The sequence below is a fragment of the Thermobia domestica genome, chromosome 13 (genome assembly GCF_964235325.1).
Source record: "Thermobia domestica chromosome 13, izTheDome1.hap1.1, whole genome shotgun sequence".
NCBI lineage: Eukaryota > Metazoa > Arthropoda > Insecta > Zygentoma > Lepismatidae > Thermobia > Thermobia domestica.
In genome coordinates, this window is record NC_137466.1 from 167,911,062 (window position 1) to 167,933,229 (window position 22,168).

At 34.3% G+C, this 22,168-nt stretch overlaps 1 protein-coding gene across 11 annotated transcripts in view; it reads left to right on the plus strand.

The window, feature by feature from the left end:
- The first annotated feature begins 1,134 nt into the window (after positions 1–1,134).
- LOC145668721 (uncharacterized) overlaps positions 1,135–22,168 on the plus strand; it is a 96,457-nt gene continuing 75,423 nt past the window's right edge. For 3 of the 11 annotated variants that reach the window (XM_081736831.1, XM_081736834.1, XM_081736836.1), the window contains exon 1: positions 1,795–1,834. In XM_081736831.1, the coding sequence (XP_081592957.1) occupies positions 1,810–1,834 (25 nt within the window). In that variant the 5' untranslated portion in view covers positions 1,795–1,809. Of the gene's footprint in view, positions 1,177–1,504; positions 1,774–1,794; positions 1,835–2,054; positions 2,077–2,405; positions 2,430–22,168 lie in introns of those variants that run through there. The other 8 variants (XM_081736833.1, XM_081736838.1, XM_081736839.1 and 5 more) reach the window with 7 other exon arrangements.

Genomic DNA, 22,168 nt, shown 5'->3' on the forward strand with positions numbered 1-22,168 from the left:
AGTTAATATTAATCCCCACGATTATATAGTACTTCAAATCTAAGGGAGACAGTGATGATTATGAATGAAATGGTGAAATGTAGAAAGTGGAAGGAAATGGAAGAACCCTAAAAAAAAACACACGATCTTTGCTCATTACAAAGTCCACTTCTTGAGAGGCGGGATCGAACCAGGGACTCTACGCACCACGGGTGAGCGCTCTACCACTAAACCACCGTTGCCCTCGGATACGCTTTCTGGAAAGCTGTACATACCATAAATAAGTTCTAATCAACTTTCTAATCCACATCCCTTTTACTATACTTGTCCATTTATGCTCGTATTCCCAGTTTCAAACTATGCTTAATCTACATCAGTGACAGAGAGTTTCTGTTTGATTCCATCACACAATAAGCACTGAACCAATGAAAATGAATCTTGGTATAATTATAAACCTTAGATCTCCTTAGGATCATGAAATTAAATTTATTAAAATACATATGAAAAAAATTTAGTACCTCACGAGTGTGTTAAATTAGGAATATAAAATTCGGTTTAGACACTCTTCTTTAAAAGTAAACTGGCTCTTGTCCCAGTATGTTTGCAAATTTGCATTTCAAGGGAGGTTATAATTTATGCGAAGAATTGAGTTGTGACGTAATAAATGATCGAAAACTACTAATATTAGTGTTGTGGTAGAACCAACTTTAAATCAATAATTTGTAATGTGTAAGTCGTAAACCAAAATTTCAATGAGTATTCACATACAATTTATTTCAAGTTATTTTAGTTTATTTGTTTTTGTTAATTCATTCAGGACAAAAGAAATAACAGAATGCCATTTATGTTGAGTATGCTTATTTTACAGGGTAAACACAAAGTCCCGTTCCTGAAAACGTAAATACCTACACGGAAAGAACTGATTGACATGAACAACAATGCTTTCGAGAAGTTTTATTGAGATAGGAAACATTACGTGTCCAAAGGATCAGTCAGTCAACTGTCATTCTCATGACAAAGGATAATAAACTGCTAGGTTCTGTGCGACATTTTGCAGAGCATTACAGGTGTAACTTGAGTAAAAGCTTGTTTCATAGCTTAGCAGTGATATGGTAACGGATTTGTGCAACGGTGCCCTTTATGTACCCCCATAGCGCATTATTACAGGTGGTGAAGTCTGGGCATCGTGGTGGGTAGGCAAGTACAAAAACACGTTCTTCAATATTGCGCCATCATTCAGCCATCATTCACACAATCTGAAACAACGGAAAATCTTACATTACAATTTATAAAGGGGTAACGGGAAAACTTACATTAGCATTTATCAAGGGTTAAGGGGAAACGTACATTAGTATTTATCAAGTAGTAATGGAACTTTGTGGCCACCCTGTATAGCAGCCTGTCAAATTATAAATGTAGAAATTGTATATACATCACTTTATACATAATGTTTATTCAGTTACATTTCTCTTTTGTGTTTTTTCAGGTTTTCTTTTATTATTATTTTTTTTTTCTAAAGCTGATACCGAATACGGGTCACAAAGCGAAGTAAACGTGTATTTAAAATGTGATATGCAGGATGCACTAATGCACAGCGTAAATCGAAAACAAAACAAGTTAACTATGCGTGTTGTGAAGTGAACTATTTTGTTTTCACAAGGAGATATTTCAAAAATAAAATAGAATATATCTTAGTTGCTTCAAAGACATCAGTTGTTTAAGAATCAATTTTTACTTAATTCTTTCAGTCACTGGAACAGGTGTTTCAAGAAATGGCAGAGAATACGACGAAAGGTTTGTGGGTTTACGAGATGATAGCTCCATCGTAAAATGGTGCTAGAATCGCAAAACTTAAGTTAGTTCCTTAATTAAGAGAGCATTTATAGCGAGCTATATTAGTTCATCAACCAAAACTATTGAAAAATCTGCTTTTCAAAATAAATTATATTGGTATTATCTACGATATATTGTTTTTCACTTTCAATTGTGACTTGTTACTTGAAAATTACATTCATTTATTTTTATTCAGGATTCTAATAGTCATCAGCCTTACTAAGTATTTTGTTAAGGCCATTGTAGATCTTTTTCACATGATCAGTAAGTTAGGTGTAGATTTATTGTACGACTCCATACATAAGTCAATTGTATCGACTCAGGATCTTAAACAATCATTTTTGGAGGGTAGACTTGCATTCTTCTGTCCAGATTGACTTTAGGAGGGCTTCAGTGTACGTACATGATAAAAAGCTATTGTGCAAAAGACACGGCAAAAGTGCACTTTGAGCAAAACGTTCATAGGAACCGAACCTAACCTAAAGTCTTTCCAGCCTTAGAACAAAGTACATGTGAACAAAGCGAAAGGAATTACTCCGCAGGTCACACGTGTTTCGGCAGCAAGAGACATAAGAGCAAGATCCGCTAGCTTATTGTCGTCGCATAATTTCCAAAGCGTAAGGCTCTGTTGGTTCGTATATAATTAACGCACTGATACTGACTACTACTGTTACCTTGGAAATGCATATTTTTTAAATCGTTATATAAACGAGACTGCCTCTGTTCCGGATGCTCTCTTTTCTGTTTTATAACACGAGAGGAAGGTGGTTTATTGTAACATTTTTTCGATATGGAACACACTATATTCTACAATTTCAAATTAGTGGGGTGGGCGAGCGAACGCATACGCAGTAAATACTATATGTTCAAAGACGGGTGAGGTTGAAATAAAGCTGCATCTGTTGTTAAAGGTTATATATATTGCGTTTATTATCACAAAATACAGGATAAATTCGAATCTTTTCATTTAAAATTATTATTTTGATAGGGATTATATTGCGGTAGAATATTAGTGCAGTGAGACCAACAACCAATCACTGGTCATCGATCCACTGGTACTCAGGTGGTTTTGTTGACACTCACTTTTTACTAAGGCTGGAAAGATATAATTTAATGTGATCTAGCCGAATCCTACCTATTACCGACAAATAACATTGATTTTATTTCTTCTCCAATATCACATCCTGTCACAAGATCACTTGTTCTGCTCAAAGTACACTCTTACCAAATACACTAACCAACTTGTGCTACATAACAACTTAAAAGCATAAAAGCTGCCTGAGTTAGGGCAGGAGCGCGGCAGGGGTTCCCGCGCTAGGGTGCGTCCCTAGAGAGCAGGTGCCTCAGCGATGATAGACATAAACATTGAGTATGATATGAAAACATCTTACGTGTTGGATTATGTATTAAAACGTCACTAAGGACGTTATAGGTAATACCCGAAGTGTTTTCATTGCTTGCACATTTGTGTGTGAATCCCTTAACTCTCGGACGCTTCTATGATTGCGCGTGATAAATTAACACACTGACTTTAGATACTTCACTTCACTTCGTGTACTGTAGTTAATGGCTACCTTATGGGCAAATCCGTGCTTAACAGGTTAGATTTTCAGTAACCTTAGGGTTGCCATATTTTGTAAACGAAAAAACCGGGACACCAATCTCAGGCTATATGTAAGGTCAGGGTTTCTCCTCATTTGGTCAGAATAGGGTTGCCAACTTTCCTGTTTGTCACGGAAATATTGCTGTTATTTTGATTAAAGTCGGTGACCGGTACAAACTTCTTACCAACCCATTTATGACAGTTTTTTTTTTTCTTTCTTCAAGTTTGTATCTAGTTGGAAGTAGAGATTTAATAAGTAACTTTCATTCTGTAAATCCAAAACTGTTACCTTTTATCATCTATCAACGATTAATATATTTTGTTCATCAGTTTAGATAATTTTAAAGAGATGACAGGGACTGTATCTGTTTCAGGGAAAACTTGCAAATTTACTTGTAAGGAATTTTATACATTTATTCGAGAGTGAACAAGGACTTTTTAAAGCAATTTCCTGTAGTTGAAGTATAAGTTTAAAGAATAAATTTCATTTTCCAAATCCAAAATTGCCACGCAAGGATTAACATACCTAATCTGTTTCGGTAATTTTAAAGAAGTGGCAGTTACCGGTAAATACAATAAAATGATCAATGCCGATTTCAGTTTCTCATTTATAGCACAATGTATCCGTTAAGCTTATTAGTGAATGTACTAAGGATATGTGTAATACAGGTGCTAATGCACTTTTGTTCACATTTCCTTCCCATGGATGGGTCCGAACAGAGATACTTCACATTTAGACCTATATCAAAGGGAATTTTGAGGAGGTGCCGGTTTTTTTATTTTCCAGAATTGGTAACCCTAGCTCAGAATCAATTAATTACCTGTGTTTTTAGGTTACTATTTTCAATTTTCCAGTTTATTTTATACACAGTTAACACAAATGAAGTCTCAGAAGGGATGCGTAAAGAATGTGAAAATATAGCATAAGAGCTGCCTGGTATCCCTTATTCTGAATTTCGATTTTTTTTAACAGGTCCTAAATATTGCGCCAATCACGACACACCCTCCTATTGATGATTGAAGAGATACTTTTTTCTTTTTTGCGTCATCACCTGGGTCAGAAAAAATACCCTGAAAGAAATACAAATTTAGCATTTAGCAATACGCAGACTTCCCAAAAGTTTTAGGTGAGACATCCTAGTTCTTGCAGGCTGATTTTTTCTATCCGCAGAACGAAAACTGGGACAAACAGGCGTCCCGAAAGCCTTTTTCGGGACAGTTAAGTTTTTCATTGAAAACCGGGACATTTGCAACTCTCGTAGATCATATAAGTATATAAGTAATGCACTTCTGCGTAGATCATATCTCACAGATAAGAACACAACATATTTCGATTATTTACACACTGGTGTATTAAGATATTATTATGAACTAGTTCTGTAAATTTTACAAATATGGGGTTCCGTGCAGTAAATCTACACCGTAAATTACTTGTAAATGTGAATGGATGTAATATTTCTATGGGGTAAAATTTTGTATGTGATGGTCATTACTAGAGGCTATATATTAGGATGATTATTGGGTTTTGGCTTAGGTGAATATTTTGTGGTGTCCCGTTAGTAATTCATTACATAGCTATGACCTAGCACTTTGACAAAATTGACTTGTAGTATATTCATGAATCGTGTTTTACAGGCGACGTCGCGTTCCGCGCAGGTTAACTTTAGAACCACCAACCTGATATGATTATAAATAGAGCGTCGTTGTAAAATTCAAAGGAAATTCCCTAAAGAAAACCCTTATTCTTCTTTACAAGGAGACCTCTCCCGTAACTATAGTACTCGCGCCGAGCCGTGAAGCTTGGCCGAGGTCTACTGATTTCACCACCCAATAGAACGCGAGGGTGTGTTCCGATTGTCATCCCCCACCCATCCAATTTTGTCAGTGTCGTCTCGCGCTACACGGAAGACATCTCCGAGAGTATAGTGTTGTCGGATTGGCGCTAAGTTCCATTTTGTTAATTGCTTCTTTGTTGTGTTATATTTTCGTTGTTACTATTTGTGTTATTGTTATCGTTTTAGAATAATTGTTGCAGTAGTTATTGTTGTGCACTATTATTATTAGTAATTTTTAAATACCTTTTTTAAAACTCATTTACTATGTCTTCAAAGTTCGGCAACATTGTTGGTGAATTTCAGCTGTTTGACGTTTCCCCAAGTGTGCGCTCGGGAAGCGGCTCCACGAATTGTACGGAAGTTTTTTCCGATGTATCGGAGCTCAAGCGAAACATTTTTATGATTGGTTTAGAGCCAAAGCTTCACGACTCGGCGCGAGCACTATAAGCAGTTAGCGCACGTGTCTGTGGTGTGGGCGATCCAGGTTCGAATCCCGACGGGAGCTCATGTGGTTCGCATCCCACTTTAAGCTCTAGGTGCACATCTCAGATAGCGTCGCTGCAGAAAAGGATGTTAAACTGAAAAAATCCTTTATAGGGATTTAACTAACGCATTACGGTATGATTTATAATATGCATGCTAAATTATGTGGTTGTAAATTTATCTGTCTATATTAATATATAAAAGAACGTATGTTTGTCTGTCATCAAATTTTTCACAAAGAGAGGAATCTCTCCAGCAAATTTTGCACACTAATGAATCCTCACCAGGTCTAATCACGTACTTACGAAGGTTCTTTTTTTTAATTTTAATTTTTATTTATTTATTTATTTTCGACACGAAGGGGGCTAGGGATTTACACGTTCTAAAGGTTTAGGGCAGGGCAAGCCGATGGGTCCGTCCTGTGCCACCAGGATGAGTATACACGTAAATAAAGACAAACACACAGATCAAGAACCAGCATGAACTCGGCGATAACTACAAACTAAATTTGTTTCTCAAATATTCACTTGTAATAATCCTGATACGCATTCGTTATTTAGTAATTGTCGAAATTTTCAATGGGAATATGCATCTTCCTCAGCAGTGTTTCCTTAAAGCTTCTACAGCAAACTTACTACGTCACGCAGCAGTCATCGTTGTTGTATTCAAGTAGCATAACAAAGAAGTGTCTTCTAGTAATAAACGTATATACAAATACAGAGATTTCGATACTTTATTATTATTATTATTATTATTATTATTATTCAATATCATTATTATAGCTACTTCTGAACCACTCCTTGAGATTATAAACAGTTCTTATCTTCTACTAGTGAATAACGTATATCATTCAATAGATTTTCTACTGTTTTTTTCTTGTCATAGTATCCACAAAGTAATAAGTGTTTCAGTTTTCACATGTTGCAATTTGTTAGCACGTTTTCATGTTATCCCAAATATGATACATGTACATTTTATATTCTGCATCGTTTAGTCACTTTGCACTCTTTCTGCATCATTTATTTTATTTTATTTTCTTAAATCTCTATTTCGTGGCGAGTATATATTTATACAGTATATATATAGTATATTAACTCTCACTTGTAATGTATCCTGGAAATACTAAATAGATTGTTATATTCCTAGTATGAATTTTGTAAACAATCATGTTGCCTTAAATAGCTACACAGCAATGAAGAGCTGCGATTTTATTTTGTTCAACTTTATTCTGTTTCCATACAAAACGCTATAAACGGCGATTATTAAACACACGAACTCTCAGTTTTTATCGATAGAGCCATTACACGACAAATCAACACATGGTTTCGTCCAACTCTTACATATTGCTTTGACATTTTATATTCTGAATATTATCAGTATGTGGAACAAACAGAAAGCTCAAGTTTATTTGTGAACTTGTTTCGAAATTACAACCCCTCCCCCCCTAAGTTTCAAAATTTACCAAAAATTGCGTGACATTTGTTCGACGTAATTGCGGCTGACCGTAAGGACTCAGGACGTTGGTTAATGTGTTATTTAAGTCTATGAAAAGAGCTTTCAAGTGATATATAACACTGTAGAAGTTTTGTAATTAAATATTTTTCATGAAAAATCAAAACTGTAAATTTGATTTTCTTAAAAAAAAAAAAAAAAAAAAAAAAAAAAAAATCGGATTATAAAAATAATTCCCAAAATTTTATTTTGAAATTAATATGGATCATTTGTTAGAAGAGTTCTCACTTCCAGTTTGGAGTTGAAAACCTCATTAATTAGGCTTTTCATTAAATAAATAACTAAAAAAAAAAAAAAAAAAATCATTAATAGCATACCACAGTGTCAAAAAAGAACATTGACTAATCTTTACTAATGAACGCTATGGCATACATATTTATAAATTGAGATTATTCGTGAAAAAGACAACCTTCTTTGTTAGGTGATTTCACGATGTTACCTAAGAAAGTAGCACAGCCTATTTAAATCCTCTAACAAGAAGGGTTGTCTTTTACACGGATACAATGTAAGCAATCTCAATATTGACTAGATTTCTTTCCATATTTGAAACTTTAAATCTTCTGTGGATACAAATTAGTTTGCAATGAACTTAAAAGGCTTTTTCGGATGTCATTATATCTTTGTCAGGCAACATGTATAGTCAGTCTTTTGGGATCACAGGGTTCACGTCACGCAGAACATTCATTGCATGAATCTAGGGAACATCTAGCTTCCCAGGATATATAAAAAGCAGAAATAGGCCAGTTGAATAGCGAAACGTCACTTTCTTTTCATCTCTCTCCAAAATATACGTCAGCCACCATCTGTTGATACGGATTGCTGTTATGTATCCATTTGCGCCTTCCATTGCCAGGTTGTTGAATTTCGTGAATATCTGTTCCAATGAGCTCTGGCAATACAAAGAAACCATGACAAAAAGTTTGGGAGTATCTGAATCTGCAGGAATGAACGCATGGAATTTCTTTGTTCCAAGAGTTGTTTGTACTTCGTTGAAGCGATCTTGTAGGAATGTTGCTAACTCGTTGAACTCTTCTTGACTGACAATGTAAAATTCATTTCAGTAAAGTTTGCCACTGCCCACCTATTCAAAAAAGCAGCCGGAATGGAGAATTGTATTATCATATGGATGTTGCATATTTACTCGGTTGATGGCCTTTTCACTGTGCCACCAACACCGTTACAAGGCCCCTCTTCTGATTTGTTGCAGCAAAATGCCATTCAGCCTCTATGCCAAAATCAGCTGCTTTTGCAGTGAGCATTAGATTCATCATAATAGTAGTATAGCAGACTGTTGACAATCCGTTCTAGTTCCAGAAGAGAAAAGAAAGAAAAAAAAAACTCCGTATAGCCCACGCAAAAAATTCCGTACAAGTTAAATTTTTGTAGAAATCTTTATTTTGATGTTCTCAGGATATTCTGAAATTCACCCTTGGTATGAGCCATATTTTTTGGAGGGAGGATTTGTTTTCTGCAATTACATATTTTTCCAACAAAATAGTTATGAGAAAAATTGTAATTTATAAAATTCTACACCAAAAGATTCTTAGATTATTTTCCGTAGAATCATTTCAAAAACAGAGACCGAATTATGTCTGAACAAAAATATTATACACTACTATAGGTTTATATATAAAAATGAATGTCTGTGTTTTTTTGTCCGGGATACAAGTGCAAACCATTTGCTTGATTACTTCTGAGCAACTTATTAACTTCAAGAAAGAGACCATCGTCTGGAATAGACCGTAGGCTATTTAAATTGTTTGATGGGGAGGAGGTCGTCTATAAAAATAATATTTGTTCTTTGTACACTTCCGGGCTTTCGACTCAATTCCTGGAGTCTTGGTCACTGAGGATAAATGGTTAATCTCTATCTGTACGTTTGGTTCAAGAGAGGTAAGTCGAATGACACGTAAAAACAACTTTTTCCAAATATTTGCTTTGGTATTTATAGAATGAGCAAATTTATAATGTTTGTATTGTGTATCGGCTGTAGGCTTGTAGTGGACACTAATAATGTATTTTGTACATCCTTTTTTATGATTTATTTTCCCCCCTGATGTTTTTCTTTTTCTTTATCCTATTTTTATCTTTCGTAACCAAGACTCCAAGGGTGAGTCGAAAGCTCGGAAATGGAAATAGTATTCAAGAATTGCACAAATCTGTAAGTACATTGATATAATTTCTGAGCGTAGCTCTAAATTATTAAAGAGGTGGTTTAAGATTTATGCCATAAATACAGTATCTCACGAGATTTTCATGTTAGGAAGATGACATTCGGTTTGTAGAGTAATTTTTAAAAACAAATGAACATGCACATACGACTTACAGACTGAATATATTGTATTGTATTGAATATGAGTATATTAGTGTCAAGTCCATAGCCTTCGGGATCGCTGAGGTGAATGTGAAACTCCCGTTGTGTTTAAGTCCAAGTTGAGCGTGGAGGATGAGGATGAGGAGGGGTGAGAAATAAAATGTCAAAAATGGCTGAGATTAATTCATTCTCCATAGTTTTCGGAGTCTTTAAACTGACTGATGACAGTCTTGTTGACATTTAAGCCTAAGTTTAGCAAGGAACGTGCGTGTTAGCTTGTTTAGGAATTGGCATGGGCAACAATTGTTTTTACGGAAAATAAGGTTCTTTTTATGTAGAATTCTATAAACTCCAATTTTTCTCATAACTATTTTCCTCGAAAAATTGATAATTTTCGAAATGATTGCAAAAGACTAAACTTTCTTCCCTTTCAGCCCTCCCCCTCAAAAACAAATTAAGGGTACTTTTCAAGATACGTTTAGGGCATCAAAATGAAGGCCTTCACAAAAAAAAAAAAAAAAAAAAAAGTTTGATTAGAATTGTTTCGAAGTCTTGCTTTTTTTTTCCTAAGGTAGGAGACTCGTAATTGAAGAAAAACCTTAGCGAAACAAGTTTTCACTGATTACAGCGCCATCTATGAGGAATTTTGAAAAATGTTTCTAATAATAACATTTTTCTCATAAAATGCGAATCTGCGTAAGAAAAAAAAAATACCTCACAAGTAAACCTTACGTTTGGGCGAATCGAGTTGCTGACTGAGACACATATGAGAAAGTAGTACTAAATGTGGTTAGTATTTCAGTGAAGTTGTAGGTGCGAAGCTCCAGGGGTTTAGGAGATACAGCTACCAGAACATCAGATGGAAGTACAGAATAGTCTTCATACAGTTGGAAGTAAAAGCTCTGTAAGACCTATCGTAACGACAGAAGGTGAATAACAAATATATGGGTATATATTAGGACTAGGGGAAGTCATATAGTAAGGGTATACCTGACGGCGGCCATCTTGAAATCCGCCATTTTGAATTAAAGTTAAGTTTTTAAAATAGGAATAGGGTCATGATACATGATTTACGTTAATTCATGTTAATTTTGAGTTACGCACAATTGGTAAAAAGTTACAGGGAAATTAAATATTGTTGCAGCATATGTATTAGTCCTTTACCCCACCTTGTAAATTTTGTTTTAATAATAATAATTAAATAAAAAGCAGGTGTATATATATTAGGTCTATGGTAAGAGTTGCCTTGATGGTGGCCATGTTCAAATCCGACATTTTGAAGCACACAAAATTTTTAAACAAAACGCATAACAGTGATACCTTATTAATAGCAAATTTTACCATAACTCCAACGGTATAACCATTTTTGCTTTATCATTATCCAGCACAAAATTAAATGGATCGCTCCTTACGACTACTGACGGAATTGTTAACGACAGATGTGTCAAGTGTAACTCGATTGCCTTTGTCAAGTGTGCTCACTATGAGCAGAGCATTTGTGCAAGTGATGCACTCTTTTCTGAATTACATATTGATTGTACTAATTGAGGACTTTTCTGGAAGAAAGACCCAAGTTCAATTATGAATCAATTCCTCTTTGGTCATTTTTCCTTAAATTAGCAACTTGTGAATTCGATAACAAATGCTGGTTCATGATAAAGCAAAAATGGTTATACCGTCGGATTTATGGTAAAATTTGCTATTAATAAGGTGTCAATGTTATGCGTTTTGTTTAAAACTTTTGTCTGCTTCAAAATGTCGGATTTGAACATGGCCGCCATCAAGGCAACTCTTACCATAGACCTAATATTTATCCATCTGCTTTTTATTTAATTATTATCATAAAAACAAAATTTACAAGGTGGGGTAAAGGACTAATACATATGCTGCAACAATATTTAATTTCCCTGTAACTTTTTACCAATTGTGGGTAACTCAAAATTAACGTGACCATTGTTCTTCTGATTAAATTTGCGCCTTAAATCATATATCACATGACCCTATTCCTATTTTAAAAACTTAACTTTAATTCAAAATGGCGGATTTCAAGATGGCCGCCGTCAGGTATACCCTTACTATATGACTTCCCCCTAGTCCTAATATATACCCATATATTTGTTATTCACCTTTTGTCGTTACAAGAGGTTTTACAGAGCTTTTACCTCCAACTGTATGAAGACTATTCTGTACTTCCATGTGATGTTCTGGTAGCTGTATCTCCTAAACTCCTGGAGCTTCGCACCTACAACTTCACTGAAATACTGACCACATTTAGTACTACTTTCTCATATGTGTCTCAGTCAGCAACTCGATTCACCCAAACGTAAGGTTTACTTGTCAGAATGTGTTCAATGTTTTTATTTTTAAGCTTTGTTCTTCTATAATAAATTCTTGAAGTGTACAGTACAGTACATAACAAACACTTATTAAAGTACGTCCCTTTTCCCAGTTGAAAAGGGAAAGTAAATTTTTTCCTTCAAAAGCAGAAAATGAATTACCACACAATACTCCACTTTATAAATGAACTGCACCATTTTGTTTTGGCTCCTCTAGCGACGTGCGACAGTACTGTGGCGCAGGGATTCCAATGTGTACCAGGATTACAGACATGTACCTGCGAAGAAACAAAACAAAACAAAAAAAAAAAACTTAAGTAACATTATATGCCCTTTCTAATGCATTTTTAATGTATATTCCAGGGTTTTTTCAACAAATGAATTATTCTTAATTCGATTCATCGTTGTAATCACTTGTGAGGGGACTTCTTTAAATCGAAGTGCACATTATGTAGATCACACTATTATCTTATTTTTGTATCTACTTCCATATTACGCATTTTTAATTAACATATTCAGAATATATTCTCTTTTTCCTTTAGACAGAAATATTGTACCTCTTCGTCTTCTACTACCATAGAAGGTCGATTTCAATTTAAAATTTGCCTTTGGCGTAGGAGACCCGGTTTCGATTCTCGGCGGGAGCTCATATGGTTCGGATCCCCTGTTAAAGTGTAGTTCCACGTCTCTGAAAAGGTCCTAAAATCAGATCAATCAATCAATCAGTTTAATTTAAAATTATGAATACGACCGCCGCAGAAGTTCTAAGCTGATAGCATCAACTGGCTTTTCCGTAGATAATTGAATTACCATACAATCGTCGGCTATCAGCATTATTGTTATTAGGAAGAAACAATCGTTCGCGTCGCAAGATATTAAACCGCAATGTCTGTAGTGGCCCCGCGTAGCGTAGTCGCTAACGGTCTCGCCTTCGGTGCGAGCGGTCTTGGGTTCGATTCCCGGTGGGGCCACTCTGTCGAAAAAGTGTAAAACGCTTTTTCAGGACAGCCATCCTGAATGAGGTTTTCCTGGGTTTTCCTCATTCACACCAGGCAAATGCCGGGGTGGTACCTAACTTATAGGTCCCAGGCCGCTTCCTTCCTTCCCCAATCCTTTCTCCCTTCCCTTTCCCCAGGTGCTCGCTGTCACAATTCTCGGTATCGCGGTCAGAATGTTTACTGCATCTATTAGCTGAAATAGTTAAAAAGGAAACTAAATGTGACCCCGAGTGACTTAACCACACCTGATTGGACAAATCCTGTAAAAAAGGTATTATTATAGCAAGTAAATAACAACTAGGTACCATTCACACCAGCACACAATCTTAATCCCTAAACTGAGTGAAGGTGAGTGATTAGAATTACAGATTTTATTTAATGAAATTCCAGAAGTGTTAATTTAAAATATTTAATGCAATTCAGATTCCTTCAGAGCAGTTATAACAATTAAACAAATTCTTAATAGGTTCTTAATTTCGAAGGAGGTGTTCAAAATTTTACTTGAAAAACCTTTACTCTAACAACTACAGTTAATTTTTGCAAGGCAGAGATCATTTACAGTAATTAGATTTTAAATGAAGATAACACAATCAAAACTCTCAATTCATTAAATATTAAACGCTAAATTGAATTCTATAATTCATAAACAGCAAGGTAACAACCACGTCAATCAATTTAATCCAGCTGTAACAAAAAGATATCGTGACTTTCGAAGTAGCCTCGTATATTTATTAAAAATTAACCTTTGAACTATTTCTCTCTTTAATTCTCTCAGTAATTCTTAGTTAAGGAATGTACGCAGTGCTTTTACTACTATAAAACTATTTAACTAACTACAATACTTTTAACTAGCATTACTACTTCACACTTACCGTAATACAGCAGGAAATAATAGTGACAGTATAGCAGAGGTAGTTACCATTTCTCAACTCCAGATCCTCTTGGGTTTAGAGACTGTTCCTTACAATACAATTCCATACAGTACAGTGCACGCGAATATTTCAAGAATTTAAAAATTAAGCAAAAAATTTATTCGGTCCGAAAGTATGTTCTAGATTTAATCAAAATTATTCGTTTTACTTCAATTTTACGTTTGAAACCTAGCCGAGATATCCAAGAGAGCTAAAATAGAAGTATATGCATTTAACAGCAATTAATTACTGAACTAGGTAACTAGTGACGTTTTCATTAACAGCACTGTAAATTAGTTAACCTATTTCCAAAGCAGGAAATACCAATTTATATTTTACTTTAGTTCTTCAAAACTTTAAACACGTTATTAGTGACTGTTTTAGATTTTAAAATTAAATAGAACGAAATTAAAAGTAATTAGTAATTTTAATTACTATTAATTACCGACAAAGTTTAGTAATGAATGAAAAGAAGTTATGGAAATCCTTCTTATATTAGTTACTACGCGAGTATGTAATTTAAAAAGTGGAATTTTAATACTTGATTTAACGTTTTATTTTTCTTCCCCCATTTAAAGTTACCCAGTTAAATTTCTTACTCGACCTTCTGTGGCACAACGAAAGCAAGAAACGCACTAGACTCGATGACGTAATACACGTGTTCCGTCTCTCACAAAGCAGCGTTAGGAATTTAACGTAGTTTTTAGCCTTTAAAAGGTTTTGACTACGGAAGTATTATTAAGAGGAAATTTAGACCTTATTAATTTCATTCACTTGCAAGATACGTCTTCCTTTAACACAACTTCACACACTAGAAACACAAGTAACTTTTTCACTTTTAAACTGATTAAGCTTACAGAACTTATTTAAACACAATTTAATTTTATATTTCTGAACTCTTAGTAATTTAACACTGAGTTTTAGAATCACAGTTGTAATTAAGACACACTTCACAAGTTTAAACGAGGCACAGCTATAACGAACTCTCGACCACGTTTTCTAAAAAGAACAATTTTTGGCGCGAAGTAATGATGTCTAATACTTGAGTCCAACCCGTGTTGGCTCAATAAACTACAATACAGTTATGAGGCGCAGCGGATCAGAATGCCATATATAGGAGCAAGACTCTCGCTACTGCGCAGCGCCCAACTCATTACATACGTCACTCCAGACCCCTGCGCTAACTGAAGTGGTTGTGTAATTTAAAAAAAAAAAAAAAAAGAATTGATTCTCTGCCGTATTACAAGAATAACCAAGCTAACATATAAACATATATATATCATTTTAAAGCTTTTTTCATGCTCTTTACAATGAAAGTACTCTCATTTCAATCCAACAACATATAACAAAACAATTCTTCAAAAACAAAAACAATAAACTTTCTTACTTTTTTAAAAAAAGAAAACAAAAAAGTAATTTTCATACTGAAACCATCAACAAAAAATGTAACGATTTTGCAATCGTTACAAACACCACCTCCTTGTTAAATATAAAATTTTAAGGAAAAAGAAAATTTTATATACAATATTCAATATACAATTTTCATTTCAAACTTGAATTTATCCTTCCTTTGAACGAAATTTTTCAAAAGTCCATTCGGAATTTGTCATTTCTGTAGAATTTCCATTCCAGTTTGATTCAACATTCTAAGTCTGGGTTTGAAAACAGCCAGCCAGATAAGATATTTCCAAACTTCCAAGTTTACAGCTTGAGTTCCACTCGAGACCATATACCATTTATAGGATGCGTTGACCATATTGACATGTCTCCATAAAAATACATCAATGCAAGGAAAACAAAAGGCAATCTACAAATATAAATAGAAACGTTAAATTCAGGCAATTACAAGATGTTAGTCCTGTAAGGTAACAAAGGATTTAATTTCAAAATGAGAAAAAGATCTTCGACATTTTCCCTTTCACATGTAGAATATTATATTATTTCAGATGTAACACATTTCAATTATTAACACCATAAATGATATAAATTTACCCTAATGCATGATTTACAAATGAAATTTAAATGAACATGAAAAAATGAACATGAAACGACTATGATCATATCTTAAATCTACATGACATATTAGTTCCTACCTTAACCTACTTCTAAACCTAACTTAAATCTAAATTTTTCTTAACCTAACCTTACATAACTAATGAAAGTTTAATTTCTTCTAGTTTAACTCTACATGTGTAGGATTCTCATTTTCATCTGTTCAGTTGGTGTTTGCTCCATTCCTTCTCACAAAGTATTTTTTAATATCACTTACATGAGCTCTTTTAGTATTATTAGCATTGTTTACATCTTCTAATAACACGGAGTTATAAGTTAAGAATTTCACAATTTTGAATGGACCAATCCAATGATACGTTAAACTCTTAGTTACGTTATCTTTCAGAGATGATTTTTCGTGGTTTTTAACTAACACAAGATCATCTACTACCAAATTTACATCCTTTCGTTTACCTTCAAATAGTTTACGACGTTTTTCCCAAGATTTTACCATGTTATCCATTGCATTTTTCCAAAGATCTTGACTATTCAGACCTTTAAGATCAGCATCCATAACTTTCCATTTGATCTCTAATGGACTATTTAACTCTCTACCAAAAAATAATTCTGAAGGTACAGCTTTTAATCCTTCATGCTCACACAAATTAAGATTAAACTGTAACTCACGAATAACCTTACTCCATTTGTTTTGTCTTTCAGCAAAATAAGATTTCAAGGAGTATTTCAGAGTTTTTATAAACCTTTCAGCAATATTTGCCTCCGGATGGTAAGGACTCAGTTTTATATGCTTAATACCCAAACTATACACAAATCCCTGAAAATACTCAGATGTAAATACTGAGGCGTTATCACTAGATATTGATTCTACAAAACCGTAACGGGAGAACAAATCATACAATTTGTCACAAATTATTTTAGAAGATAATCTCCTTAGTTTTTCAAGCATACAATATCTTGAGCAATTATCCACTGCTATTAGAAGATAAGTATACCCTTCAGAAGAAGGTAAAGGCCCAACAGTATCAATCATCCAGTTTGAATTTATTCTATTATTTACATGAGACCCTAGTCTACCATATTTTTTAGTGTTTAAGGGTTTAGCCTTTTGACATTCTGGACAAGACCTAACAAATTCCTTTACGTACTCTACTAAACCATCAAAAGTAAATCTCTTCATAATTTTACGTAAAGTTTTATATATTCCAGAATGACCACCTGTAAGATATTCTAAATGGTAGTATTCGACCAGACTTCTTCTAAGATCTTTTGGAACAACGATTTTCCACTCATTGTTCTTTGCCCTAGTCTTTTTTAACAAAAACCCATGTTTGATTTGATACTCATTACTATTCTCACCACCTTCTACCTTAACGATTAACTCATTTATTTCAGGATCTTTACGTTGCAATTCAATCAATGGTTCACTTAGAAAAGGTAATTTCCAAAGATTTGTCAAAACTAAATATGATTTATCATTACCTTCTTTGACTTCAACACTATTGTCAAAATTAAACATATCATACTGCCTAGAAAGGAAATCTGCTACTTTATTCTCATTAGTTTTTAAATGGTGGATTTTAAATGAGAACTGAGAAAGTTGTTCTATAAGTGAACCGTACTTTAGTAGTCTTTTAGAGTTATTAATTATCCAACTTAGGGCCTTGTTATCAGTATACAAATCAAACTCATTAAACAAAAAATGTTTGAATCTTACTATGGTTTTAACTAGGCTTAAAAATTCAATCTCGTAGATTGATCTATGCCGGTCTGCCTCACTTAGTTTCTTCGAAAAGAAACCCACAGGAATTAAGTCACCTTTATCATTTTTCTGTGAAATCACGCCTCCTAAGCCTCGCGAGGACCCATCGACGTGTACTACGAACCTCTTTGAAAGATCAGGTGTTTTTAGAATAAGCTCTTCTGAGAAAATTCTTTTTATTTCTAAAAAGGCGTTATTTTGGACTTCCCCCCACTCAAACTTCTTCTTAATAGATCTTAACTCAGATATAGGACCTATAATTTCTTGAAATCCAGGTATAAACCTTGAATAAAAATTAACTACTCCACAGAATCGCTGCACAGCCTTTCTGGTCTTAGGAGGTGGAAGATTAAGAATAGACTCAACTCTTTTAGGATCCATGGTGATATTATCCCCATCGACTATAAAACCTAAATATTTAATCCTCTTTTTAAAGAAAAAACTCTTATCAGGAGATATAGTCAAACCATATTCTCTAAACCTATTTAACACCATTCTAATCGCCTTTTTATGTGACTCCTTATCCCTATTTGCGATTAAAATGTCATCAAAGTATACATGAACACCATACAGTTCAAGGTCACCAAGTACATCTTTCATACATTTAGATAAAACACTACTTCCAACCTTAATTCCAGCTGGGAGCTTCTTATATTGGAAGGTACCAATCGGAGTGACTATCGTAGTTAAATCTCGACTCGCTTCATCAAGCTCCAGCTGAAAATAAGCCTTCTTTAGGTCACACAATGATATATAGGGGCACCCAGATAAGTTACTTAAACATTCTTCCATGTGAGGTGTCGGAAAAACATAATCTGACAACATACTATTTAATTTTACAAAGTTGGCAACTAAGCGGTATGAACCATCTCGGTTTTTCACAATGAAACATGTGCTACCAAAATTTGAATGATCTGTTTCAACTAACACATCTTGTTCTACTAATTCCTTTATAACATTCTCAAAAATCTGTCTTTTTTCCCTAGGTATGGGAAAAGGTTTTTCTCGAAAATATTTTTGTTCCCGAAGGTACAATTTACATTTAAAATCTTTGAGGCAGCCCACCTTCTCACTCACAACATCAGGAAAATCCTGTTTGAGAGATCGCACAAATGACTATATCTGGATCAATCCAATAATCACTATCATCTTCCGAAGAACTACCAATAGGAGATTCATCCTCAGGTTCATGAAGTTCTTTATTATCCAAGTTAATTTCAGTTTCTTCAAGTGGTGGTTTCTCACAAACTATTATGTCACTCGAAGATTCCAGTCCAAGTTGTTGTTTTAACTTCTTAAATCTTTCACTAAATTCTTCTTCAAAGGATTCACTCCACTCGTTAGCATTTTTGGTTTCACCTGAATCTACCAGTTCTAACACTCCATCCTTATCGGCGTACACTTCACCAGTTGCTAAGACGATTTTAGCTATTTGGTTCTTTCTAGTATGATCACGAAGTCCATTAACACGTCCAAGTTGATCCACAAGACAAGAAACTGATGTTGGAAAAGTGTTAACTATTGTATCTTCAGGTTCCGGATAGTCCAAATTAGGAACTGGTTCACACTGGATTCCAATCTCCCTAGCACCAGGCACCACTGAAGGAACGGAAGGGATGAAGTTGTTTCGACGACGGAAGCCATGTAGATAAATACAAACAGGCTTCAGACCCTCATCCTTCAAGCCGCTCAAACCATTGATGCCATCTACTTCAAAGAAATTCTTTAAAGTCTCCATCGATCTAAGAGGAACGTATCTTCTTTGGTTACGAAAATAAAGTTTATTTCCAAGTACGTCAAGCATGGCACCAGTTGAACGCAAAAACGGAGTACCCAAGATAGCATCACAGGGTAATGAAGCTATCACCACGAAGTCCACTTCAAATCTGAATCCACCTAAGTTTAAGTCCACAGTGACTTCTCTAGGTTCTGTCACATTAGAACACATCATTGAGTTCATTTTCATCGACGGAATCGATCGTTGCCTCTTAATCAGATGACTAATTTGATTAATTAGAGTCGACGATGCTAAATTTACAGAACTTCCGCTGTCAATACAAAGAGGAAGTCTCTTATCACTAATGGACCCAATCACAAAGGTTGCAGAACAATTATCTCCACTAGAAGGCACTCTGTACGTAGAAGAAGCATTTACACTCTTTCTGTCATTTATGGATTTCCCAGGACTTCCTGTGCTGAGACTGAGTTGGTTAGACTTACCTGAGTTCAACCTCACATTATTACCACTTACACATGTCTTACCCTGTTCAGATTCAAAGTTTTTCTTATTGACATTATTTGAAAAATTATTTTCAGAAACTTTTTTAGAATTATTATTAGATCTATAATTCATGGTATCCTTAAACCTATTCCCTCCATTAGGATAATTAAGCTTAAATCTATTGCCTTTATAAGCATTCTCAGCTGATGGACCACTACTGGCCACCCTTACCTCCTGATCTTCATTTGCAACAAAACAAGTTTTTAAGTTTCTGTTTTTATATGAATTAATTTCTAAGTATTCCCTTTTTGATCTTTTGTACAAATCAAATTGCTCAATTATATTTTTCATTTCAGTAAGGTTTCGTGGAATCCTATCTGAAAAACATTTATACCTATACACAGGATTCAAACCATGAATGATAATTTCCAAGATTTCAAACTCGCTTGACCCTACATTTAAGACCTTGGCTGAATTATACACGTCATCTATAAATTCCATCACATGTTCACTAGGTTTCATTGGCCTATATACTTTAACTCCTATTAAATATCCCCTAACGTTTAAAGAAATAAATTTGTTCAACAAAGTCATCCTTAATTCTGGCCAAGTTTTATTTAATGTAAGACTATTCATTATTTCTGTATACAACAACCCTGAAGTTTTAACAGAAACTGCATACAATATCATTCTTAAAGGGAAATTGTAATTTAAAACAAGATCGTTTAAAATAAACATCAATTCAAATACTTGAAAACTATCATTACCATCAATCTTTTTCAAAGAACTAAGTTTAGTGTCAATAAGAACACTAATCTTATTGAAAACATACTTATCTATTAAAGGATCAAAAGATTTCCAATTATCCCCACAGTTTGTTGCTACCGGAAGTCTCTCAGGAACACTGTATGCGTTTAAAGGCATAAAGGCTCTAGGAGGTTCACAATATTGAGACCTTACTGATTCGTGACTATGTCCATACGTATTAGGAATACCATCAAACACTTGAGTTCCCACTCTGTCTACATACTGAGGCGGTTGTTCAAAGTTCCCTGAGTTTTGTTGGTTAAGTACCCTTTGTTTTACTTCGGTTTCTATTTCAGAGTCGTTTTTACAAATATTGTGACCACTAGGCTTCATTTGAGACCTAACGTCTCTTACCTTAGGGATAGCACCCTTATAATACAAGGGAGGAGGCGGAACAATAAATTTTCTATCATTTCCCTGACTTTCCTGATTTAAATTATCAAAATTTATTTCCTTCTTATTTAAATGTTGATTCTGATCTGGCATGTGACAATGATCATTTACTCCTAAACCACTAAACACCACTGGTATATTAGGATTACCTAAATCATGACCTTCAACAGATGGTTCTTGATGACTAACTTCTAACGACCTACCAGGCTCAAACTTTGACACATGTTCGCTTCTACGACTAAGACATTTATCAATAAAATTAGGTTGTACTGTAAAATTTCTATTCGCATATCGATGAGAACCGACAACTCGATTAAACGATTCAGGATTTTGTGGTAATTTACTGTAAGCACCTAATCCTGCAAAACACCTGTTTGCGCCTTTACTTTTACCCCCATTTTCTATTTTCAGTTTATTCAATTCATCGCTTAGTTGGTAAACAACATCATTTTCGAACCTAGGTGGCGCTACAATATTCTCCTGTAAAAACTGAGTCGACATGTCAGAAACTTCAACTACTTCAATCATAGGATCTTCAATAATAACTGAAGTAGCATTAGAAACAACAGATCGATTGTCAAATTCCATGTTGAAACCACAATAAATAAACAAAATGTAAATTAAACACAGTACAATTTGAATAAGGAAGTAGTAACACAGAAATAAATTCAATTATGACAATATATAAATACTCCAATTTAGCTACACTACAACTACTTCTACAATGAAACTCATTCATTCAATCTCTAGCACGCAAGCCAATACAAATAAAGGTTGACAAAATTTTTATTAAATTTCACTTTATTGAACAACAATTGTAAATAGAAAGCATCCACAGCTGACAGCTTGTGTAGTTGCAAGTCACTCGTGTTTTTTAATAATGGAGCTATGAAACTTCAAACTGTTTCTCAAAGGATCTAACTCTGATAATTTTTAATAAATTCCAAGTAATTTCTCTGAAATTTTCAAACTCTATATAAGCAAACCAAATTTTTAGCAAAAATATAAATGCAATCATCAACTGAACTGTGTTTAACCAACAATAACTTCAAAAAGGCAAACGCGGAGATTAATATTAATTTAGGACCTAAAAATCCTATCCCCCAATCAAATTTCCGATAATGACACCCACAATGAAATATCCTACACAAATTAACCTTTAATCAACTCT